At 44.2% G+C, this 26,551-nt stretch overlaps 1 protein-coding gene across 1 annotated transcript; it reads right to left on the bottom strand.

The window, feature by feature from the left end:
* Positions 1-202: 202 nt before the first annotated feature.
* On the bottom strand, positions 203-26,494 carry MACROH2A2 (macroH2A.2 histone). The gene is made up of 10 exons (XM_084264294.1): positions 26,408-26,494; positions 23,655-23,830; positions 19,983-20,215; positions 12,470-12,576; positions 10,877-11,074; positions 8,765-8,875; positions 6,981-7,080; positions 5,975-6,064; positions 3,717-3,891; positions 203-918 (listed from the first exon to the last, which is right to left on the bottom strand). The coding sequence occupies exons 3-10, from the start codon at positions 20,152-20,154 to the stop codon at positions 753-755; spliced, it is 1,119 nt and encodes a 372-aa protein (XP_084120420.1). The 5' UTR covers positions 20,155-20,215; positions 23,655-23,830; positions 26,408-26,494; the 3' UTR covers positions 203-752.
* Positions 26,495-26,551: the final 57 nt, after the last annotated feature.

The raw sequence follows: 26,551 nt of genomic DNA, 5'->3' as shown, positions 1-26,551 counted from the left end.
AACTCAGCAGAACATAATGCATCAACATCTCCACAGCTGCTTTAACCACGTCACTTACAGACCCCTTAGCTAGTTAGCTGTGTGCTAAGCGTGACACAAGCGAGCACTTGAGCTACAGATGCTGCTGCTTTTGTTCTTTTCTTAAAAGTGAGAAATTCCCAGAGCAAAGGTAGGGTTTATAACAATAACCACACTCAACACATCTTTTTCTTTTTTTCTTATAAAACAAAACAAAATCACCATGAAATATTCTCAGTAATTACAGATATTATTGTGAGTTAAAAGCAAAACAGAAGCTCTTCATGCATCACTTCTAAAATCCTTTTCCCCTCTCTGTGGGCTGGAGGCAGAAGTTTACCCTCTAGCCTCAAGAGAGGGGAAAAGGGAGCTGGACATTTCTAAGAGCTTTCTTTAAAGTGTGTGTGTGTGAAAAATTTATCACTACAAATCTAAAATGAGGTTACTCTTTAAAAACTTCTAAACTAAAGTAACAAGGGACACTAAACAAACTCCTGAAAAAGAGATGGTAACTCAATTGCTCAAGGTGATATAAATGGCTAGAGGATGCTGATAGCATGAAGAAAATCAGACTAAACCCCTCTCATCTCTAGTCACAGCTCTTCATCGAGTCACAACACATCACACTACTACCACTCCCCCACCTCATCACATTGAAAAAATAAAACCCACCTCTAATGCTTTTAATGCTACTCAAGTTTGTTGAAAAATAAAGTTTCATTTCGCTGCTGTTGCTACTTAGTGTCTAGCTTGGCCATTTCTTGCACATAGATGCCGATACTTTCACTGTCGAAGAGCAGAAAGTAAATGTTCTTCAAGGAAGAAGAGCTGGTGCCATCAAAATGGGTGGAAATAGCTCTTAGAGTCACCTGGGCTGCCGTCTGCTTTGGGAAGCAGTTTCTGTGTGGTAGGGGAAGAAAACAGAACAAACGAGTGTCAAACACCTGTGCAAGCCTTACGCAGGCCTGATGCTGCAAGGAGCAAGCCACAGCTTGACAGGCTGTTGCCAGTTGTGGTTCCCAACGTGTAAATACAAGAAGCAAACCCCAAGTTTTTGATAGCTATGTTCATCTGCTGCTGTATTAGCCTCCTTGCTGGCAGAACTACTGTCTTCATTTGCTTCTGTTTTTTTATAAGCACATGAGATTTTGAACTCTTTCCCTTAGAATCAAACTTTTCGCTGTGCAGGCTAGAAAGTTTAAGGGATGATTATTTTCCAAGTTGAAAACTGAAAAAAAATAATACACCAGCTACTTTGCTGACTTCCTCATCCTGTCATTAAATTACTTTGCTTGAGACTTTGGTGATAATAATTGAAGTCACAACCCCAAGCCAAATGGAGGTGAAGATGCATGCACTCATTTTGAAGGTAATATTCTTTAACCCAGAATCTAAGCTAAAAGCTACCGGCCTTTACAGTAAATGGACTTTTCAACTATGTTGACATCTCTTGGGGGGCATCTGGCCCAGACTGAGATTCAAATTTCTTGGCAGCATCATTTCTCCCATCTTAATTGTTCTCAAGCCACAAAACTATTCAGCTGCAAAGCTGTTCCTTTGCCCTCACCTGTGCACTAGAAGAGAACTGGCTGAAAGCACACTGCAAAGGGCACGGTGACTACAGAGGTCAGCAACTGCTTTGCATCTCTGGTTATATCAGAACAGATCTACAGTTTGAACTTGATACTTACTAATGAAATACTCTGCCCTGCAGTATGCTCATGCTTAGGAAGGTCTCCACATCATTCTACTTGTCTAACACTACACAGATTTCTTGACCTAGAAAGCATCCCTTCCTGAAGCAACACATCTGTAGATGCCACATCCCCTGCTGAGTTTCCCTGCTGCTTGCAAGAGTTCTGGTGATTTTGCACAACACTGAACAGTGTTGCTGCAGTGCTTGCTGCACAAGCACATAGGAAGCTTGGAGACAAGACTTTAGTGGGACGTGCTGAATTATCTGAAAGTAAATTAAGACCCAGCTGAGATTTCAGATGGGTCTTTGTGCATAAATCTGCTGGCTGCTCTCGAGTTCAATTCCTTATATTTAGATTCTACTGCGTGATGATGTTCCTGGGGAAGTTAGTCTAACTATACTTGAAAGATCGTCAGTGATGATGGGGCTATATCAGAATACACAGGTAAGCCATCCCAGTGCTTATCAATCCTCACACTTGAAAAATTATGGTATTTCTTTCAATAGCACCCAGAACTGCCTCTGTAGTGGTTTTTCTCCCCCCTACCCAGATAGCATTGTCGCATGCATTTGTTTTTATTTCCCTTTCTAAGTTTCATACTACTTACTTCCCCTTACTCAGTCTCATATTAGAGGTTGCAGACTCCTTATCACATTTATAATAAAAACCATCCCCCCAAAAAAAGCATTTGGAAACTAGTCATCAACAACTGCTGTATCCCTACCCACTGTAATCCACATGATTACTCACAAATTTTCCTACTTCGAGTTCCTAAACAGCACCTGCAGCAACCCAGCTAATACACAGCAGTGAGCTGTCACAAAGGACTTTTTGAAAATGCTTTCCAGTTCATTTGTACCTGCTTCCCAGCACAAGTAATTTCATCTAAATGGCATTCCTCTACTTTTTAACAAGATCAGAGAGGTGAAAAGCCCTGGTGGGAGCGAGCTATCCCACCTACTGCTACATTCTATCAGTTCCTGTAAAAAGTCCCTACAAGGGGGCAGAGGAAAGATGAAAATTCACAGAACCCATATAGCATCATTCCTCATCTGCCCAACAAAACCAGCATTTCATGTGCAGACATGCGGGAGAAACCAAATGACAGCCAAAACATTGTCTTACTTGAAAAACTTTTTTTTTCCAGACAACTTTGAACATTATGAACAAATCATCTGTGTATAAAGGAAGAAAAAAATTAAAACTGCATTGCCCCTCTACTTATTCTTTTGTCCTGATCCACAAAAATATTATTTTGTCTTGAAAAGTCTCTATGTAAAAATGGCATTTGCACCTCCTGTGAATTCAAGTGATGCACGGTGATCTCACTGATCCAAATGCAATTTTACTTCCACTTTATTCATTACTGGACTAACACAACTGGACTGTACTATATGCTCTACTCTTTGAGCATCTCTAACAAAATCAGTAATTACATCTCAAATTAAACATCTCAAATTAAAGGCATGCCAATTCAAATATGAAAGAACAACTCCTGCAGTCAGCAGGGCTTGCGTATGCTTTCTCGTGATCAGAGGCCAAGCAAGAATAACACACAGTTGACTAAAGAAAAAAAGATTTCTAAGACAAGCACATTCTATTTGCTAATTAGTAAATGTGTAGTTTTGCAATTGGTTTCCTACTTCCCCTTTTTAAAGCAGAAGTATATTGGAGAAACGCTGATTTTTCTTTTGAAAAGAAAAAGTTTTGCCTGACTGGTCTGCTAAATATATCCTCTCAGAACAGCTTAAGCGAAGGCCCCACATTTCCCCAGCTCCAGCTGCACTGCTGTTCCTGGCCTTCAGTATTACCCTGGTGTGATCTTAGTAAGAAGGTGGTTGTAGTAAGACTCACCACAGCACAATGAAGGGACACAGAAACTGGGGATAGCAGGATGAAAGTCACTGCCCAGCAGCAGCAAACACCGCAATGCCACTCAGCTCTTCTGGGAGCTGGCTAATTTCTCTATAGGAAGGCTTTCTGTGCATAAGAGAGACATACCTGCCACTGGGAAATGGGGGGAAAGCCACAGACTTCAACTTCTTGTCTTCCGCGGCTGTTAAGCAGTTCTTTATGGTCTCTTCAAGCTGCTCTTCGCACTTGTCTGAGCCCCACTGTGGGATGTGACAGTGGATGACAAACTTTGCTGCTAGGCCGCTAGACTGAGTAAGCGCAGCTAACACAAACAAAAATATGACATTTAGTTTTGAACAGAAACCACCCTGCAATGACCTCTCAACCCAACATACTTTCTTAATTGCATTACCTCTCCAGGAAATAGATTAGGAAATAAAATATGCCACAATGGCTCACTTGCAATCATAATCTGACTGTCTCATCATTGCCTTTGTGATCAATTACTATTTCTTTGGAGACCAAAGAACCCAGGGCTCATTTTCTGAGCACACAGTTATTCAATATTATTTTATAGCTTGCTCATTCAGCGCGGCCTCTGGATTTCTTTTATGCAAAATATCAAAACCTTGCACTGAACACGGTATCATTAATCCCCCAGCAGACATTTCTGCAATGCTATCACAGCCATACCTGAATGCTTTGCACAAATACTCCTCATCATTGTTATAGCTCCAGAGTAATAATATTTAGACCCACTTCACAATGGGTAATCTCAATGAACAACATGAAAATCAGAGATGCTTGCTGAAAGTCTCTGAAAGTTACATCCAATTGGAAATCTCAGATTAATTTTTCCGAAAGCTTAATGTTTCTCCAGGCCCTGCAGAGTCCACTGCATGGCATCAGTTTGCAATTGTGACCTTTAGCACTTCTGAAAATCTGAGTCTTGGGAATCTCAGGTTAAACACCCTGAAATAAGCTGTGTGGTTATTGCCCAAGGATGAAAAACTTGAATTTATTCACCTGCCTGTCATCACAAATTCTGTTGCAGGCACAAAGGGACTGTGTCTAATGCTTCCCTGTACTGCTTAAGTTTCAGCCAGAAGAGAAACGTCCCGCCTTTAACTACAGGGAGCTGAAACACCACAGGTATCACCTGTGAGCAGCACTTGAATTCAAGCCCATTAGGCTGGAGCTCAAGTGTCTGCAGTCGACCTCCAGTGATTATCAGCCATTTACTATCCCTTGCCTCAAAACTAGTAGAAGGGGCAAGTTCACACACAGCAACACAACACGACACTTGAGAGCATACATTTTCCTACTTCTTTTAAACTAAGATTACCTTTTTCCAGGGACTGCCTTAATAGCATAAAGGGAGCCTATTTTCTCATTTGGTAGTAAAGTTGACAGAGAAAAGTGGTTTACTTTGATGTTATGGCATATACAGAATCACGAGGTTGGAAAAGACCTTTGAGATTGAGTCCAACCATACCCATTCTCTACTAAACCATATCCCTGAGCACCTCATCCACCTGTCTTTTAAACACATCCAGGGATGGTGACTCAACCCCCTCCCTGGGCAGGCTGTTCCAGTGCCCAATAATCCTTTCAGTGAAAAACTTTTTCCCAACATCTAATCTGAACCTGCCCTGGCATGATTCGATGCAAAAGTGAAGCCAAGTATCTTGTACAAAAATTTGCCCATCATCTGGGATTATAGAACTAGGCTATTCATTTAGGAAAAGCCTAGTTTTGAAACATTTCAAGCATTTAGTTTGAACACTTCCTTCACATAAACCAACTAAGGCACCAGAAGATATATTGTAACTTCTCTCTAGCCACCTTCAACCCCTGCAAATTGTCTGCATTTGTCCACAGAAGGCAGCATAACCTCAAGTTCCAAACTATTCACTGCTAAACAGTCGAAGGGAGCTCTCCTGTTACTTGTGTTTCTGTAATGTAGCTGTAGTGCCTGGGAGAAGAACAGCAATCACTATTCCAAAAAGCAGGCCAGTTCTAAAGATTGGAGCCCACCTTTATTTGTGCTCAAAGGAAGGTAACCCTTTGGATTATATTTTTCATCCATTTGCATAAAGCAGAATAATTTATAAACTACTGCTGTTGTTATACATCAAACTGAGAGCTGTTTCTTGTTCTCCCTAAGGAATGTGGTACAAACAGGATGGGAAGAATGCCACATAGGTGACAGCACAAGTTTGCCTGAATTTTTGGACTCCCACCAACGGAAGTTGCCTAAGATAAATTAATAAGCCTGCTGTAACTTATGCTGGCACCTAGATACCCAAAGCCAGAACGTGAACAGCACACAGGAACAGATCAGAATGTCCAGAAGCAAGAACATATGAAACGAGCCGTTTCCAAGAGTGTGATATCCTTTTTACCTTCAGCAACTTCCAAAGGTCCTTGAGACTTCCGAAGCTCTTTCACCGTTTCTAAAAACTCTTTCCCTCCAGCCTTTTCCAATGCCTTGCCTGCAAGGACACAGAGCAAAAGCCCTTGGCTTCAAAGCATGAGTGTGAAAAAACCCGAACTCTACATTGTTGAAAAGACATTGTACATGTTACCCTGTTTCCCTGCATTAGCAGCAGATGTTTATGTTTAGCATTCCATCTAACCACAGATAAAGCTTATTTTTTATTTGGTTTGAAACTCCCTGTATGTTATTCCTGGCAATTACTTTAATATAATTATCTGTAAGAATGTTATCTTACTCTGACTTATGGCTAAAATAGTGAAGAGTGGGATTTTCAGGATTTAGATTTCCAGCCTCCAAGAATCAATTCAAGTACAAACCCTACTGAAATAAACACAGCTGGGATGGCAGTGAAGGCCTTGATGTCTGTATAAAAAGACGAGCCAAAGGCCTGCTACTAGATCCTAGACTGACCACATCTTCTTTACCTCCTTTGTACTTCTATGTCCATTATCTGTACACCAGCAGTAAAAATATTTCCTTATTTCACATGAGCAGGATAAAGTTTTGTACATGAGTATCTCTAAAGTATGTTAAAATCCTGCAATGAAAAGCATAATTAGAAGTGTTATTAATAGATTAAATGGATTTTCAGAGGCAAATGTAAAAATAAACCAATAAAGACTGCAACAACAATTACTTAAACCTTTGCTGCACATGTGCTTCAACAAATGTTGTGTGTTTTGACTGTCAAAATCCATCATTAAAGAAAAAAAAAAAAAGGGGTAAATTAGTGAATAGCCTGTTATACCCAGTCAGGTGCAGCCTGATTTTCAGAAGCAGCATAAGTGATATTTTATGGGCTGGGGAAGACTCAGATGAAAAGAGGATGGGGGTCTCAGCAGACAGCTAGCATACCAGCTACTATTCCAACTCTGGATCTGCTTTTTTGTCTTCTTGTAGCAGAGCCTCACCTATTTCCTCCTTGAGGTCTATTTCAGCAGTTGTAGGGTGAACGATGCCTTCTACTTTCATGGAGCCAATATGGCTGATGTCACTTTGTGTCAGAGAAAGCTGCAAAATAATAAACAAGGGAGTAGAAAAAAAAAAGACAATAATCCAAGTGCAAAGTTATCTTCATAGCAAAAACCTAAAGTGAAAAAAGAGGCTGGATTCAGTCTTTCAGAGATCAGTAGTTGTATTGCATTCCATATGTGTGATCCTGATTTTAAACCTTTAATTAATTAATAATTTGTACACCACTTGGATTATTCTGTGATATGCCCACAGCTTGGAAGCTTGCTCCAGAGGAAGTTACTGTTAGAAAAGTCATGTTCTAGCATCACACTTTGAAGAGAAAAGGCTAACTTTGGGTAATGCTTTTGTTTAAAGAGAAAAGTACTAAAATTAAAAAGCTTTCATCCTGCAGAAACACTTGCCCCCAGTAAAATACTCCAGGGATTGAGAAGGGCTGAACACTAGTATCCTGATCTATAAAGGCTTTGTGACCAAATTAATTTATTACCCTTTCAGTTCCTGGCATAAATAAAATTAGGAATGCTTTACCCACCCACGCATTTGGATATAGGAACTGGACAAAACCTGACATTTTAAGGTGCTCCTAAGGCTGCTCCCCAGATCTCTCAGCTTCATCACTTCGATCAACAACAGAAAGACAGAAAAAGACCCTAAAAATCATTACTGACTTTACAGCGGCTGAATGTGAGCCCAGCACACCTCACTTCTTCCAAGACAGGCTGTAGAATTTAAGCCCTAACCAGAACAATAAGCACTGCCCACTCCAGAGGGGAAAGCGCAAAGCTGCACAGAAAAACTTCAGACTGGACTGAACTCTGATAGAGGAGATCCAAGTTTCGTGTGCCTAGCCAGATTAGTGCTTTTAGCAATCTTTTGGCTCTACCATGTGCCTGGCCCATTCTAGACCAGACTGCTCTTAGGTGCTGCTTCATACATCATCACCAGTATGGAAGGCTTACAGAAGTAGCTTGAGAAAACCACTTTTTCCAGATAATCTGACTGCTGAAAGCAATATAAAACCCCCAAAATATTGACTGTGTCTCCATAGTTAAACCTGTAAGGAAAACTCCAGTTTCATTCAGAGGATCCAAAAATTAAGGAAGGAAATAAACTCTCCCTCTTGGTGAGTACAGGGGACAGACAGTTGGCTGGACACCAAGGACACGCAGGTATTTTGGTGGGACACTTGTATTTCTGTGTGTCGGAGTCTGTGCTGAGATGGAAAGTACGCACACCCTGCAGCTTTAGTGAGGTCCTCAATCTGAACAGTGAAAGAATGGCACCCCACAGTCCACTTTCAGATGCAGTGCCCCAGCCTCTGGCACAAATCAACAAATGGAAATTCTGGGACATGGCCCAGAAATACTATTTTATAAATAATAAGTAGCCTAGAAGGTTAAACCTGGTTTGGCTGTATGCCAGGCATAATGCAGCCAAGTCCATGCTGAACAAAATGCCGGTACAGCGTAAGCCAAGAGCTGAATCTGTGTGGTGCTCTACAGAGAAGAGAGGATGACCAGCATTTTTCTTGGTAATCTTTTCTTTACAGACACAATTTTGAGATCCTCTAACTCACTCACAATTTGAGTGAGTTTTGGCCTTAAGTTTGGGACTAGGAGAGGATAAAGAGAAGATCTGAGCTGGTATTAGATCAAAATCATCCTTTTGTTCATGCTAGGCTCCATCGCTGTGATCCCAACCTGTTATAACTTCCCATTACCTTTTGTCCTGGCACAAGGCTCTTGGAGGACAAGATAGTGAAACCATCCCCAGGTCCATCTTCAGATGTTGAATTTGAAGCTCCTTCTTTTTCATTGTCCTTTTGTTTGTTCTATTTGAGGGGAGGAAAAAAAATTAAAACAATTAACATTTACCATTATTCAGTAATGGATGTATTTAATCAGTTACTATCAACCTCATCTTCCTGGATAAATGTATTACTCATAGCCTTCTACTGCCCAAAGATTATGTAACAATAGTATTCACTGTTTACATAATGCTAAAACATCAGAGGTTCATTTGAGGCATTACATACGTTTGTAGTCACATTAAGAGTCAGGACACCCACATGCATCTGTGGTTTTATGAACAATTAAGGTTGAATTTACGGGTGGGTGTGTGCCAGTTTATTTTTGGTGCTAACAGAGCAGAGCTCATACTTAGTCCAACTTAGTGACTTAGTAATCCAGTCAAATGCTCCGATCTGAAGGAAAAAAAACCAAACCCTAAACTTTAGGATCTGAGAACAAAATCCTAGTTGTCATGGAATAAATCAAACATCTGAACTCATACTGACAGGAGCAAGCCATCACACCTCCATACAAACAGTCAGAATGACAGAACAAAATAACTAATAGCTGAATTTGAATGCAAAATCCCCTGTGGGGGACACACTCCTTCATGCAGCCTAGCTCCAGAAGCAGCAAACCCATTCCTACCAAGGCTGTAGGAGCATCTCCTCATATCTCTCAGTATTGACTTCAAGGTATGTCAAGAAGCTAACTCTTCCTAAACTCTGTCCCAAACTCTGTATGCGCACAATTTGCAGCCAGGTGGTAGCTGAGATCAATACATGGAGGCATTCTATTAAGCAAGCAACTATGTTTTCCTTTAAAAAAGTTGTTCCTGCATATTTTCAGTTATGGAAATGTATTAAAGCTTAGAGGCCTCTAGAAAGATGTGCTTAACACAAGTTTCAAAAAGGCTTAGATCAAAGCCTAATATTGTTTAATTATACCTAATCAAAAAATCAGCAGGGCTTTAAGATGCATCCTCTGGAACAACAAACCACGAGCACCGATCTGGGTTACTCCTCTACCAAATTAAACCAAACTTGGAATGGTGACAGAGAAAAAAAAACTGTAAGGGAAGGTGCAGTGGACAAGTTCCGATTCATTTATTCCTCTTGCAACCCTTTTAAATCCCGTTAGCAAGAGCATACCTGAGAATCACAGATTCACAGAATCGTATGGGTTGGAAGGGACCTCCAGAGATCACTATGTTCAACCCCCCCACCAAAGCAGGTTCCCTAGGACAGGTCATACAGGTCAACATCCAGACGGGTCTTGAATATCTCCAGAGAAGGAGACTCTATAACCCCCCTGGGCAGCCTGTCCTAGAACTCCAAACCTCACCATGTTGGTGCGAAACTTCCTGTGCTCCAACTTGAGGCCATCGCCCCTTGTCCTGTTCCCACACATCACTGAGAAGAGGCTGCCCATTTCCCCTTGTGTCCCACACTCCAGATATTGATAAACATTGATCAGATCCCATCTCAGTCTTCTTTTCTCAAGGCTGAATAGCCCCAGTTCTTTCAGCCTATCCTCGCAGGGGAGATGCTCCAGGCCTTTACTCATCCACAGAGCTTGTCAAATGACACTTGTGTACCGTGTCAGGACAAGTTCACTGGACGGTAACTGTACAAGGCTGAAGGTGTGACATCTTTCAAGGAGAAAATATTTTAAAATACAGCTTCCTTTATCATAAAGGCTAGAGTTCGTTGCCACACAGTTAGTGTGGAGATACAGAGACTTTGCAATACTTTCTTGATAACCCTGTAAAGGGTGACGCTGAAATCTGTAAAAGTTTTCCTCTAAGTTTTAGAGGATTTTGTTGTGAAAATTAATTTTAAAAACACTGCACTTGCCTTTATTTGTAAAGTTTAAAGATGAAAAAGATACCCCTGTGCCTATTATCAACTCCTACCTCCCATCTCCAGCTGTTGCAAACAAATAATGCAGAAGCACTAACTTATTCCTCCCAACAAGCTTAGCTGGGTTTGATCCACTCTCTCTCCCACACCTCTGGAATCCTGTATCTGCCTCCCACTTACCTTTTTGGGTGTCCGGGCCTTTGTAGACTTTGCCTTCTTCCCACTCTTTTTGTTCACCATGGATTTCCTTCCCTTCTTCTCGGGAGTAGGGGAAAGGATGGTCTCAGATTTACCTTTGGCACCCCGTTTCTTGGCTAGAAGCTCTGGCTGAATTCTGGGCAGGACACCTCCACTTGCAATAGTCACACCTTTTAGCAACTGCAAGGAGAAGCAGTGTAAAGGAGCACACTTCAGATTCTCTTGGTCCACACTCGAGCTATTTTTGCTGACTACATTACACACATGTAAGTAGAATTCACACTTGCTAAAGCATTGCACCTTTTCCCTTTATCATAAACAGAAAAACCAAAACAAAAACCAACCAAACCACAAAAAAAAACCTACTAGGGAGAAAATCCACAATAAGAAGAAACCTGGCAGGTGGCAATGAGGTCAGCCAGCACACCCCAAAGAACTCTGTTACTGTACTGGTCACCCTCCTCTCTTTCAGTGCTGGTCTTCTGCAGACTTGTCCTTGGTGACTCATGAGCAGCAAAGAGGGTAAGAGAAAACAATAAGCACCTGCAGGCTGCTTTTAAAAAAATTATTGCACTGCAGCACAGCACAGAAGGACGGGTGTGGGTCCCTTTGGCAGGGAAAAAGATTCAGGGACAGAAAGCATAAGCCCCAAGAACCTGCCTTGCAGAAGTGAACAACAGGAATGGGCTACAATACCACGTTGAGAACAAAGTCTTGATAATTCCTAATGGACATCACTAAATCTAGTCCCCAATTCATAGGGTAGTGACCAGCACTACAAAGCAGGTAACGGGCTGGTAGTGTTAGCATGCTTTTCCCCCTCTTGCCTGGCCTCTGTTTTGACTTTTCAGTGCCCTTGACTGGAAACAGAGCTTGATGACTTCATAGGCATCACATTTTCCTTTTTAAAGCAGTCAAATTAAGTGCAGGAATCTTTCAAACTGTGAATGATGTCATACATCTTCACGTGGGACCAACCAAGAAGAGATCCTCTGATGCTGACTGAACCTTTCTGGCACCCCAGAATGCTCCAATTCACAGCCCATGCCGTGATCTGTCTCCTCACTCGACAAGTTTAGCAGAAGCGATCCCACAAGTGATCCTCAGAGCACTGCAAACCACGGGCTGGGTGCTAATGGGACATACGGACAGGGAGGCAGTCCTGGAGGCAGCAATAGCAGGGAATGAGCCAGATCCCTACCCAAGATGGGCCTCATGGCCAGTATAACAGAAAACACACATTTCCACAGATTTGGGGAATAAGTCTTCCATACGACACATTTTCTTTAAGTACTGAATGTTCCCAAGGAAAAACTGAAGCATCAATTTACCCACTTCAACAGGACTGGCGTGCCACAAGAGAAGCAAAATTTAGATTCAGGGGATTATACATGAGATATCTCTGGATCTTCTTTTTTTGTTTGCTTTTGTTCAAGCAGGCACAATCTTCTTGTCTTCTGCTCTAATAATTGTGTCCTCATTCATGTGTTAGACTAAAGTGTTTCCAACCTTCTGTGGAAGCAGCTTCATTCATGCCACCGCACACAACACTTGCACTGAAATGTAGACTGGTACCTGATTCAGTTCTTCATCATTTGCCACTGCCAGGAGGATGTGTCTGGGGGCAATTCTTCCTTTCTTGTTGTCTCGTGCTGCATTCCCCGCTAATTCTAGAATTTCAGCTGCAAACACATCAAGATAAAAATGAGTAACAAAAATGCACCTTATGTACACCTTGTGCAGACATTTTACATTCCTTCTTAGTATCAATTTACCTTTGCAGGGTTGTTTCTCAATTTAAAAGGTCTTTGCTATGGAAAGGCAGAAACCAAGTCACACTCAATGTATTTGTAAATTTACATATAGTGATTTGTCCTTTCTAATTCCCTAGAGAATACCCAGCAGAAAATATTCTCAGCTTGGTTCACATAACTTCTTTTATGAGTCCCAAGTCAGAATTCTCTTTCAAAGAAACCCAAAAACCAACAAGCCAACCAAGAAACACCCTATAAAAACATACATCAGCAGCCCAAAACTTAGCAGCAACCCTGTAACAATGAAACAGTAAAGCATGCAATGAAACCCCAAACCTAGTACAGACAGTTCTAACAAACCAGCAAGGATTCTCAGGACCAGGCAAGATGAAGACTGAGGTGCATTTCAAGAAATATTTTGTAAAGCCAACAAACTAGCCAGGCGATGATGCAATCTTTCATTAAAGAGCATTGAAAAACTCTGTGAGAAGCTTAATTTCAGAACAAGATATGAAAGGTCTGACTTAGCTGCAAGCAACGACAACGTTAAGAGCTTCAGTGCAAGAGCTTCAGTGCATGAGCTATTGGTAGAAAGTTCTTTCTACATCTCCAGAACAGGAGACTACTTCAAAAGTAGTTTCTCTAAATTTGCAGTAACACATATGTCATGACTGATGTCACTGAGCTTTTTCTAATCATTATAGAGGAAACACAGACACATCTTTCTGAGTTTATTTAAACTTTAGCAAACAGTATAATTCATTAACTCACACAGTTTGGCCCTTGCTCAGAAGTTATTTCTCCCGTAACCTACTGAAACATGGAGAAGGAAGGAGAAGGGAATGTTTTTTCTCCAAATGTTCATAATAAAGTTCATATTCACACCTTGTTTCATTTTAAAAGCATCCAGCATCCCTGCCCTCTGGTATTTGTTCTGGTACTGACAGATGCAAATAACGGGGCTAATAAAGTTACAGCCCATCAGTGTTCCATTAATGATATCTTATTCCTTTTTATCAACTAAATAAAGAACTGTAACTATGATAAAATGAACTTTGAAAAAAGAAATCTAGTGGAAGCCTACATAATGCTCTCTGGCTAAAATCCAAAGGATTTCCAGAAGTGGCTTAGTTCATTGGAAAAATACAGGCTTTCCACTTCCCTCAGCTGGAATAACAAAAGCGCATTCTCATCACCCCGTTCTCACTGCTCTACAGCACACACACAGAACTGGATGTTGGAGATGTAAAAGCCATTGTTTAGACTATGTGTGTATTCGCAGTGACGTGCTTACACAGCCAGGGCCTGTTGGAAACGTTCACAAGTATTCATGCACCACTTCCAAGAAACGTTATTAAAGTTGCAGAGACAAGGATTTCAGTTTTAGGAAACATTAGAACTATGGTTGCAGGGACTAGGCCACTGCTACGGGGTAAAAGTGGTGTGTGGTTGAACAACCAGAAAGAGCATCAGAGCATCACACCACAAATACCCACCAGACCCACGTTAAGAGTCAGGCCAGCAACCTCGGCTCAGGCATTTCCTAACTTTGGAGTGTTGTAAGGAAGGAGACTGAAAAGAGATCGAGCTATATTCACCCCTGTGAAGGGCTTGAAGCTTCGGACCGAACTCCCAGACCTCTGCCAGCAGAGCTAACAGAGCAGCAGACAGCAGGAACAGATTGCCATCCATTGTGCAGACCAGCATAGAGCAAGAAAAGAGACCCAGACTTCTCCAGTGGGGTTTGCAGACGTGTGCTGATAGCAGAGGAAAATTGAGTGGGGGGCAGAAAAGCAGCACGTACTTACCCACGTGGGAACTGAAGTTCTTTCAGATGTGCCAACAACAGGCACATCCTGCTACCTGTGTGCTCACCCCACTCCCCAGGTTCCTTTGGCCAGCAGCATCCTGATGGTGCACTCAAGTGTCCTCTGCCTAATGTCAAGAGCAAAAAAGGCAGAACACTCAAATGCCAGCCATCTACCACAGGACACTGGGAAGAAGGGGATCCAAGGTGGAGATGGCATATCTCGGACTGTGGAATATCAATATAACTTATTCAAAGATGCCAGTTACTTGCACAGGTAAATATTTGCCTTACCCCCTTCTAATGATCGCTTATATATATATTTTTTTAGCACTGGAGGCAGAGACTTAAGAATATAAAACGGCACTTGCAAAATACAACATCAAGCTAGAGGCTTCAGTTATCACATCCTCTGCTGATAACAACACATCCCTAAAGAAACTGCTTTACTATTCAAGTAGGAACAGCTTGACAGCTGAAGTTACCCAAACTCTAGGAAAACCAGCCTGAGATCTAGGTCCTACAATAAGGTCCTAGAACAAGCTCTCTCAAAATTGGGCATTTTGATATTCTCAGGCATAACTTGGTTTTACTTTACAAGCTCTCGTCAGCAGGCATTAAGAATTCAAGTGAAATCTGAAAGAATCTTGCTTCCCTCAAGATACCACAACACTGGAAGAGTAAAAGTCAGACATCTTTGGTGTAGATGGCTACAACCAAACTAGCTTATTTATGTGCTCCAGATAAACACTGAGCACTGGTCAATGTCCAAAACTACCCATTAACTCCACACAACACCTAATATGTTTAACAAAGTCTTTTCTCCTGTTCAATACGCACTTGGGACCAGGGAAGAACATAACTCTCTTCAATACAGGCAGCAGCCCAGCTATGATCTGAATAGGATTACATCTTCTCATCCTGTGACATACAGGAAAGAGAGGTTTCTTTAGCTGATGAATCAACAGATTTGGAGCCCCAGGGAGCTAAAAGCATCCTAGCCAGGCCAAAGCTATTTGTTCATCTGAGCTCAGTCCACTTCTGTAAAGTGCTCAGCTCCACTGGCAAGAAAGATGTAAGACCTACTGATAGCAGAATTGGAAAGGTTTCAGGCAGGTTCTTTTCCACTTCCCTTTTAGGATAAGCCGTGACAGTATGCTACCACATGCAAATCTACCAGTAAAACCTTTGCTCTGAAAAGGCCTATCAGATGATGGAGTCCTTGGTCCTCCATTTGCAAGCAGAACAGCATCTGCTCAATTTTTCTCTTGACTGCAGATGAGTATGGCAGTGTATGTCCTTTGAAGGAGAAAGTATTTTCTGGTGGTGTGTTCTGCCTTAGTTTAGAGAAGATAGCTTTCCACTGACATCTTCCATGAGTTCCTCTGACCACCACACCATTTACATGCCTGGCTTTTTAACAATGGGGTTGATAAGCCAAAGCACAGATTTGGCACTGATAATGGCTGAGGGGTACAGCCACAACCAATCTTGTATACAAAGTGGGGAAAAAGGGACATCTAGTGTTGATGACCTGCAACCTATACCAAAGCCAAAAGGTACGAGGCAGCTGGGAAGAAGGATGCTCAAGATGCATATGCATCATCCAGATAACACTAGTCAAGAGGCTCTGTGCTTCAGAGAACAAAAATATAGGCCAGGGACAGATCACACACATGGCTGGTCGCTCGCAGGAGAATCGCTGGACCATGCTAGGCCCTGGATGAATGCAATCAAGACAGCTCTGGTCCCGTTTGACCCTTCCAGCCTCATCCACCTTACCTCTATCCCAACCGTGACTTACTTTCCCAGGTCCACATCCCATTCTCCTTTCCTTGGCAACCCACACCTGAGACTCCTATCTCAGTTGTCTTTCCTGGACGGTCTCCCTTTCTCTTGCCTACTCAGTTGTATTAATACTCAAGCTCAATCTTCCTCTCCAGGTTCTTCATTATCAGCACCCCCTCAACAATCCTTGGCCTGTGCTCTGTTTTCCCAACATACTCTCTAGTTTCCCAGTGGGATTTTTGGACACCCCTTACCATTTACTTGCCTGGTCATTCATTTGTCTCTCCCCACTAGCCAGATCCATCCCTGACTTCTGCCTGTAACAATCAATACTCTTCAACCATAACTATCACCTCCACAAAATGTTACGATCCGTTCTCAGTATCCTCTGACCGATATGGAAGCTTGGTCTATAACCAGTCTGCTTATCCAGTTAATTCCAGCTTGGCCTTCCTGCCTCACAGCCAGTAAGTAGGATTAGCCTCTCCTTCAACTCCTATTCATGTGCTCCCCACCTCCAGTCCTAGACCTCTTGCCATCCACCTCTGTGCAGCTTTTGCCTTCATGTCAGAGAGCTTCCTCCCCTGTTCTGCCCAGTACCACAGAAAGCCACACTGCCAGCTCTCAGTGCTGTGACCAGAAGCAGCAGCGAGAGGGAAAGTCCTTCTGAGCACCTGTAGCCACAGGCTTCATGAAGCACATTCAGCCACCACGTGGAGTGGCCCACGCACAGTCCTGTCACATGTCAGTGCTGAGAGGTTGAGGCACATTCAGTGAGAAACAAATCTTTGGAGATTTTTAGCTGTTAAAAATCAAAGCAGTCTCTGTTGAGCAGGAGCAACCTCCAAAGTTACAGCTTGGCCAAAGAGAGCAGAGCTCTCTGAGATGGAGGAGATCACCCTTCCCCTTTTGTAAAGCATCAAGTCTCTGCTAAAACACAGAGAAGCACCCAGGCACTTAGAGGAGAAGTTCTCATTAATATTTTAACATAACAAAAAAACCCATAGTTCAACCTGCTTCTGTGAAACAGTTAAAGACCAGACACCCTTACTCCCACCCTCCCTTATTTAGCTTGAAGCAGCTCCCCTGCCTGCAGGCTTTCAGCCCCTGTAGCCACCATTTTACAGTTGCAAGTCCATGAGAGAAAGCTGCAATGTAATAGGAAGTATCAGATAATGTTAAAAATGTTACCAGTTCGATATACAACACCCCCTTTGACAGCAGCCTTGGAAAATCACAGTTTGTTTCCAAAGGCTTCCCAAAACCAAAGACTATTCACACCTACCTATTAGAAGAACTAGATCAGCAGGGTTAGATGTTGCAACACTGTTTCATAAATTGAACTATCCACCCCTGTAATCTTTTCCAACTAAACCCTGGACAGGGCAGGGAAACTTTGGTTTGGAAAGAACAGAGTCTACAAGCAATAGGCATTTGCTCAGAAATGTTACTCCATTCAATTACAAGATATTCAGGGTTGGGACAAAAAGGGATTCTCTCTCTGCTGAACCAAGCAGCCTAAAATAGCATTCCCTTACAATTTATGTGGGCCCCCAGCCTACACATCTAGCAATTTTCTTGCCTGGTTGACTACACATTCTTTTATTTTTTTTCCCCACCTTAAATCAAAGCATAAGCCCTCGCATAATCTGCCTGTACCATGCTAATGATTTAAATTAAACTGCACAGCCAGCAGCAGAGCCAAGATATACACTGTCCTAGTTCAGATATTAGGTAAACAGTGCCGAGCTGTATGTCATAAAGGAGATGACCACAACTCAGTTTGCAGTACTGAAGCGCTGCGTATACCAGATGTGCTGTTGACAATTTATTACTACACCTTGTAATAACTGCCACAGCTCAGAACAACCATCTCCAAATGTTTATCTTAGAAACCCCTTTGAATACTATGGATCCCTGTGGAGTGGGAAAAGGAGAGAAGTGTTCCTCCCCAGGCTGGAGGTCGGCAGACTCATCAAGCAGCACGCTACTCAGTCAGTGCAAATTCAAATACCCGTGCAACTCGGTTTTTCATCTTGCAATACCCAGACGTTCAAGAGTCTGCAGATGACTTCTAAGCAATTCACAAGTGATGATAAAGTAAAGCAAACATGTCTTGCTATAGAGAAATTAATATTTATGACATTTCTGAAGAGGCCTGAACCTCCACTAGAAAACAAATGGGCCCACCAACAAAAACAAGGTTGAAAAAACCCCATTGTGATAGAGCAGAGGAGCTAGGAGAGCTGCGAATCCTCCGTCTCCACCTTTCCCTCTAACTCCCGGCAGCCTCTGAAGCATGCATCCCTGCTTCACAGCACTCCGTGCTACTGATAACTAAACAAGCTCTGCACAACTGCACCAGCTCCAGACAGACTTCTGCACTTACAAGACCTCTTTTTTCAATGTAAGAAGCTGGATTGTGCAAATATGAATGTACATATGTTCCTAACAAAGTGAAAGATCTCTGAAATTACCTAGAGAACTGATCTTTCTCTAGGATTAAATCATCTTTACATAAGCATGTTTTTTCTTACACTGTGAAAAAGATAAATAATAGCGAAGAGTGGGAGAGATGCTCATCATCTCTTGGGTTTTGATTCTGCTTTTCAGTGGTGTTTTACTTTAAAACCTAGGCTTATAGCTTGAAGGAGCTGGGGGTGAGTTTTGTTTACATTTCTTCCACATAAGCCATAGTGTTTCACTCCAGCTCCAAAAGTAGCGTCAGAAAGAAAAATAAATTTAAATCAATCCATTCTCATCCCGCAATTAATCAGCACGAACGTGGAAGTTTCTGTAACACACAAGCAGGCAGCATCAGAAATTTATTTAATAGTGAAATTATTACTATTTCAGATTCTCTCTCCACCTTTGAAAGAAAATAGTGCATTTTATTGTCTGACAGTGAGAACAGGCTTTCACGTGTAAGAGAGACAGCAATGTTTACATGAAGACTAGCATACTGTTACATGGACAACCAGGCTCCATGCAAGCTTCTTCCACGCCACTTTGGCAATAAACTACACACCTGAAACACAAACCACTCAACTAACTCCATCCAGGCTTGTGACTCCTCACAGATTCTCTAATGCACCTCAGTCTTGATCTGTAACACCTAAGTAACATGCACCAGAATCCTCCCTCCCCCAGAGAGTTGTAACAATTCGCTAAGAGGCTATTGTCTGCAATTAAGAAACTGAGCAGATACAGTTGCAGGACAGTTTGCAATGTATTGTAAATACTGGAACACATCACAGTATATTTTAATCAGCATGTGACACCTGCCCCTTCCCCTGAGGTCAATTTCAGAAAGAAAGGGAAAACTCCAGGTATTTGGGAAGATCTAAACCCTGAAACAATTTCTTTATACATTTAGGCAAGCCAAAAGGATTTTTAAAATACAAATGAACAACCTCCATATTTCATAACACACTGACACTGTTCTGAAGTTTTCTCTTGGACAAAAGGTAGTTAGATGCGACTCCTCACACTGCAAAGCAAAAAAAGCCCACTCCTTCCAGCTAGTCACCAGTCATACTGCTTCTAAAGGGAGAAGATTTCCATCCTCAGCCTTCTCACGAAGCACATTAATCTCCTTAGCACTTTAAGCAAATCTTAACAAATCCTGCACTTGCAGAGCCTGATTTTCACAAGTGCTGAACGCATTCTCATCCCATCCCACAGACTTCCCTGGCTTATGCATGTGATCAGCACTTCCAGGATGGGGTTCTGGGTTTACCTGCTAGGTACTCTATGACGGCTGCCATGTAAACTGGAGCTCCAACACCTATCCGGTACTTGTAGGTTCCTTTCTTTAGGTAACGCATCATCCTCCCCACGGGGAAAATAACGCCTGCCCTGCTCGAGCGCGAGAGCTTTGACATCTTCTTCTTCCCACTTCGGCCTGACATCTTGCAGCTTTGTGCTTTTCAACTTGCTGGTGATTCGTATTGCCTCACTCCAATTCAAAAGCTGCAAGAGAAAAGAAACAGGATTGGCAGTCAGCATGGGAGAAACATCTTTAGAGATTATCTTGTTTGTCCAGGAGGAAAAATCCAAACCTGTGCTCAATACCTGTTAAAGCTGAGGCATTATTTATTAAGTTGGATGACTAGAACACTTGCTATAGCTTTTCTTTTGACTACTGCACTGCAAGTATAGCAAATTCACAGAAAAAGTGGTTTGGTGAATACAAAGAAGGAGAAAAGAAGTCAAATGCACGTTAAATGAATCTTAAAAAAATTAGCAGAGGAAGTCATATTGACTGCACAGGATAAAACCTACCTACGAACACACTGCTTCTTCAGACGTCTTTTATAGAGGGAATTTCAATGCATGGCTGAAGAGGAGAAGCAGGCAAGCAGGTATTCTTCAAGCACCTCCTCTCGTGGTGCTCTGGCCTCAGGAACTGAGCCCCAGGGGCCAGCTCACAGGCTTCACTGCTTTCATAATATTCCCTGGATCACCTTCAGTGCAATTCCCGGGAGCCCCAGAAACCTTCCTCCACAGAGCTAAGGGGAGGTCGTTAATTTCACATCTTAAATGGACTGGCTACTAGATTTTTCTCGCCATCAAGCTCCTGGAGGATGTGTTTTCCCCTGCATTAAGAGGCAATCTAGTCTACACATAGGAGCAAAGAAAACAAATTTCATCTGCTCCTTGTTTTTCTGGCAGCTGTGAGATTGCAGGTAAAGGGACGAGAAACACAGTAACTCCACTACAAAGAGTGCACGTGGTCATAGTTACACCCACAGCTCCCACTCTCAGACAAGTAATGGCAAAGTTCTAACTCTGTTTACAAAAATTGCTTTCAATTCCATTTTGATAGCTGCCCTGATGATCTAATGATCATCCTGGTAGTAAACAAAAAGCATGTCTGCCACAGATGAACTTCTGTCAGTGAAGGAGCAGCTACTTAATTCCAGTGTGCATTCACCTCAATGAAACAAGAAGCCAAAGGAGGGGGATCATCTGAAAATCATTACGATGACTTTAGGCAATACTATGCAATTTTATCACAATCTGCATTCTGAAGAGCCTTAAAATAAAAAAGCCACTGGACACCACTGCAAGCCTGTGGGAACAATCAACAATCATCTAAGGAGGGCACAGAGATCCCTGTTTAGTTGTTATCCCGCTTATGACAAATCCAGGGCACATACAAGAGGGTCACCTGTCCAGTAGAAAGCCAGACATTCATGGAACCAGCTCATCCGTAACAGCCAGGTGGGTTTCTATGATAATCTAACTTGAACACTGGTTTCACCTCTGATACCAAGGAAAAAAAACAAAAATCACTGCAGGGTCTGCACAGATCTATAAGCCCCTCACAAAAATTATCAGCCAGATCATTTTTTTTCTTTCTGTGTACAATATATTATGCGGGCACGACAACAAAGGTTGGGAAAGATGAAACTAGTATCCCTACCAGACAGGGTTACTGCTCATCATCCCACTCAGAGTTCCCTGCTGCAAACTGCCAGCACAGCATCACGAGTGGTGGTAAAAGATCTCATAAACAGCTGCCTGCAAGTGCTGATTAAAGGCAAAAGCCACTTCAAACAGATACAAGTGGAAAACAATCCCGAGCCATCCATTAATTACATTGACACAGGGGTAACCAGTTGCATAGGACAGGGAACAATTGCTAATTAGGAGCAGCAAGTTACAACAGGAGGGGGAAAAGAAAAGAAATAAGTAAATTGTAAAAAAAAGAGCTTCTATGAAAAGCAAACCTTGCACCAAGGTGTATAAGCAAGAGGACAGCCAGTGCGGAGGAGCTATGTCCAGCCGCAGATACCATGTTTCGGGCACATGTGGCAGTGAGTATCCAGAGAACAGTGATAAGAACAATCAGATGCTTGACACAAACTAAAAGGGAAAGTGAAAAGAAGCAGGGAGACAGGACAGTGGTCTTTAGTAATGTACAAGGCTGCTTCAAAGGTGGAGGGGGTTAAGTGTTCCCTGTAAAAGTGAGAGGAGAAGCGCAGGATCCTTACAAGAGCTGCGTAGCAGGGAGGAGAGGAGAGCAGAGCACTGGTCTCGGTCAGAAGGGGAAGTGGCAGAATCTTCCCACCAGGACAACTTTAAAACAGCCAGAGAATATAGGTCAGAAATGGCACTGGCAGCATCGGACCTACCTTGGGACAGAAGGCTGGCTGGGGGGATGTCTCGAGGTCCCTTCCTCCAGCCTTCTTGCTCAATGAAATTTGCAGTTAGTGACAAATCCATTAGAAGCTTTCCATTTATGCCACTGATTCACGTTTATAAAGTGTCCTTTTCAGTTCGTGATAACTGACATTCGATCTAATGAATAATCGTAGGCTGGGAATTAGGTTTCTAGCCATCAGAGGGGCGAACTTCTGAAACAGCCTTCCCTGATGAGTAATGTGAGCAACATTTTAAGGTGGAACTCAATAAATGCAAGCACTAGGCTGCAATCCAATTCCTGCAATGCCAGCAGGCCAGTTCCATCACCTGAGAGTTCTGTCCTGCAATGAAATCCCTACAGAGTGCCATGCTGAAAGAGTGGCCTACAAAAAACCCAAACCTCAACAAACACATATCAAAACCATATTAAGCTAACCTCTCATGTTTGTTCCCATAGTACCAAATCCCAACTGGGTGTAACTCAATGGGGACAAAAAAAGCAAACATCATGAGGTTGCATCCACAGATAATACTGTGGCTGCACTTGGTGTCTCTGATAGGAAATCAAAATGTATTTGTCTAATTAAGCACCCTGCTCTAGGCCTGCATTATATGCATTTCTGTTTAACTAATCACTTCTAGCTCGTTCTTCTGCTGCCTCACTGAACTTTCCACCCCTCTGCCCCTTTTTCTTTCTTCCTTTCTCTCTCACAGCAAGTCCCAGCCATGTTTTTTCCCCTGCAAACAAGACAATCTTTGGAATCCCAAAACATTTTTCCAAATCCAATGCAGTAAACAGATTATGTAGGTCTGCAGAATTAGGTAGGTGTGCAGAATTTTGTTAGAGATTAAATACAAAAAAGGTGTCAGAACTCCCTCTCCCTCTTTTTTGCAACATACATGGACCAGGGTATACTGGGGATTGACATGCACATCACCATGTTCTTGTTATGTTTAAAAATCATGGGTGGTGACTTCTAGCAGGAAAAGCAAGCCATGGCACAGTCACATCTCCTAGAAAACTCTTCCTGCAGACCCAGAGAAATTAGTTGTGCTGGGCTTGCCAACTATCTGCACTAGACACCTTGGAGGGCAGGCAGTAAAGGAATAGTTCACAGGCTCAAGTCACTGTCAGTCTTTGGATCCCCCCGAACCCAGGGGTCCAGGCGCTGGTGGCTCGCTCCTCCCACAGGCAGGAGTTTGGTTTACCTTGGAGGACATGCACCAGCTCAGCCCTGACACAGTTACATCATGCACTCACCTCAACTGCTCCAAAGCTGAAGAGCTATGAGTTGAGCACTGCTGTCCTAATCGTTCTCTTCAGATGGTACTGGTGAGCGAGCATCCAGGGCTTATCGGTTGAAAGGGACTGGAGCCTGCCCACGTTAGTTCCCTCGCTGCCAGCTGATTCACCGTCTCTGCGTTTGCCTTTGGAAACTACAGTCTCCGTGAATAAAAACACAGCCACGTCATTTATGTGAAGTCCATCCTTGCTGAGTTAGATGAGCAGCATCTACATCTGGCTACCATGACTTCATGATGCTTGGGCGATTTAAAGCAATTAACGTTCCAATTGGTCACGGCACACTCCTACTCTACCATGACTCCAACACCCCTGGGTTGCTACGGGGGATTTAGAAGCTACCAGATCACCCAGAGCTCTCTACAATACGATGAAAACAGGGTAGAGCTTTGCAAGTTGGGCCTTCCCCTGTGAATTAAGTCTTCTTCGGAGCCCAAAACAACAGGCAATTATTTTCCTTTTGCCTGCTGGAAAAAGCACTCAGTTTCCTTGTCACTCTCAAGAGAGTTAGATGACACTACCCTGTTATCTGTAGAGGGTGGTAACTGCCGCTCAAGGAGACTGGAATAACAGACCACTCTGGGACATTCCTCTCACCATGATATAATTTGCACACCATGCCACATCCTGACAGATCAAGTTTTACCAAAGCAACCTTAAACACCTACACAGACGCTCAGAAGAATAAAATCTCAGAAACATCTTTAGGCAGTAAGGACACGTATCATTTTTAGAAAAGTAAGGATAACCTGGAGTCGCAGAAACAGAATGCGCCCTCCAAGGGAGCCTGAATTCAAAGAGCTGGTTAAAAAGCAGTTTTGGAGATTGCCTTGTCAAGATCTGGCAAGAAAGCATGGATGGACCTCCGAAAGTTCCCTGTGGTAAAAAGTTCCTCAAGACACATCAAATCTAAGTAGTTCTCTTAAAAACTCCATAACAGAAAACTGTAGAAGAAAGTGAGCTTAGTTTGCACAACATGGCACCAAGATTCTGGGAAAACTTTTGGAGAAAAGTAAACCCTAGCTGTTGCTCTTCACATCCCAGATCATACAGGAGACAGAGGCTAGCTACCAGCTACACCAAATACAAGTCACGCTAACAACAAGCTATGACTAAGTATTTGAGTAATAATTAAGCAAATTCCCAGTCAGATGAGAACAGCTGGCATTACAGCTTATTCTTCTATACTTTACAGGTGGCTATGACATCACCTAGCAGACAGAAGTTGGACAGAGAGCACCAAATGCCCTCCCACAGGTTCAGGAGTGGACACCGGGAACTCTCAGGCTATAACGCTCAGGCAGGGCTGGATGCCAAAGTCTCACTAACATCGGAGACTCTGCAAGGCCTCATATCAGAATCGTTCCTACTAAAATTATTCACCAGCAATGCCTTGGCACCGTTTGCAGGCAGCTCACGTGTGCTTGGCACGTGGCACTCCTGGCTTCCAAATACTGAGAAAACTTAGGAGACAACGACTGAAACCAAGGTCAGGGATGGCTGTCAATGCCCCCGCACCTTCCTCACCTGCCTCAACAGCTGGGAGCTGGCAAGGCACCCAAAGACACCCTATCGAGGGGTCAGCTTCAGTCGCTGCTCTGCAAAGACACTTCAGGCGAAGAAACCGGTAAGGCCCAGCCGAGACATGGTCAACACGCCCCTAAGCCAGCCCGCCCCAAACCGAGACGTGGGGCCTGCTCCTACTCGGGGGCCGCTTTCTGCTCGTAAGCTGCGGGGGCTAAACCCCCGCGGGGCTTGCAGGCTGAGGGGACGGCCGGTGCCATCAACCTACGCCCCTGCTAAGAGCGGCCGAGCCGCCTGAGGAGCGCAGCCGTTACGGACCGCTGGGCAGAAACGCCCGCCCCGCCCACTGCCCTTCGGGACGGCCGGCGCGCACACCCATTGGCTAACTGCCCCCCCCCGCCTCCGCCGCCGGGAGCGCGACCCGCCGTCACTGGGCCCCGCCCCCACTCGCTGATTGGCCAACGCGCTGGCCGCAGAGGAGCCCGGGCTAGGAGGAAGCTCGCCGATTTGCCGGGAGCGTGTGAGCGACGGGGGAAAGGGCAGGGGTGGTGCGTCGGTGCCGCGTGCGAGCCCCCTCGCCGGCCGCGCAGGCGCCTCGGAGCGCGGCGGAGAGGAGGAGTGGCAGGTAGCTTTCCCGCGCAAACGCTCTCCCTTCACACACACCCCCCTCCCTCACCTCATCCTCCTCCCCTCAGCGGGCTCGCTCCCGCTGTCACGGAGGCTCCGCTCGCTGCCTGCAAGGGGCGGCGGTGGCCGCCGCGAAGCGCGCCCCCGGAACGGGAAGTGCTGCGGCTTCTCCCGGCCGCGAGGCCGAAGGGGGAGGGAGGCAGCAAACGAGAGCCGCGGGCCCCCAGGGAAGTCTCACAGCCTCACACCCCAACAGACTCCCCCGCCCCCCGGGGCCGGCCCCGCGCCACCGCCGCCTCGCGCCCCAACCGTCGCCCGCGGCAATTCTTCCCCACAGCCGCACCCCCCCCCACCTCGCCCTCCTTCCCCTCACGGCGGACGGTCGCTGCCCCCGCCCCGGCCGTGGCTGGTCACCCCCCCACCCCCACCCAGGGCGGCCGCAGAGAAAGGCAGCGGCAGGAGGAGGAGGAGGTGGGTCGGGCGGCTGGGAGCGGGGAAAGGGAAGGAGAGGAGCGGGCCTCCCCGCGGCCCCGGAGCCCCCGCGCCGCCGCTCCCCTCACCTGCCGGCGCCCGCCGCCGCCTCCTTCTTCTATTTCCTTCCTCTTTTTTTCTTTTCCTTCCTTTCTTTTCCTCCTCTCCTTGCCCCCTTCCCCTCCCCCCCCCCCCCCCTTCCCTTTTCGGCTCCCCCGCCCGCACCCTTGCTC

This window comes from Gallinula chloropus (genome assembly GCF_964237585.1).
Source record: "Gallinula chloropus genome assembly, chromosome: 5".
Lineage (NCBI taxonomy): Eukaryota > Metazoa > Chordata > Aves > Gruiformes > Rallidae > Gallinula > Gallinula chloropus.
The sequence above is the reverse complement of the archived record's forward strand: the minus strand, read 5'-3'. Positions and strand labels throughout refer to the sequence as shown.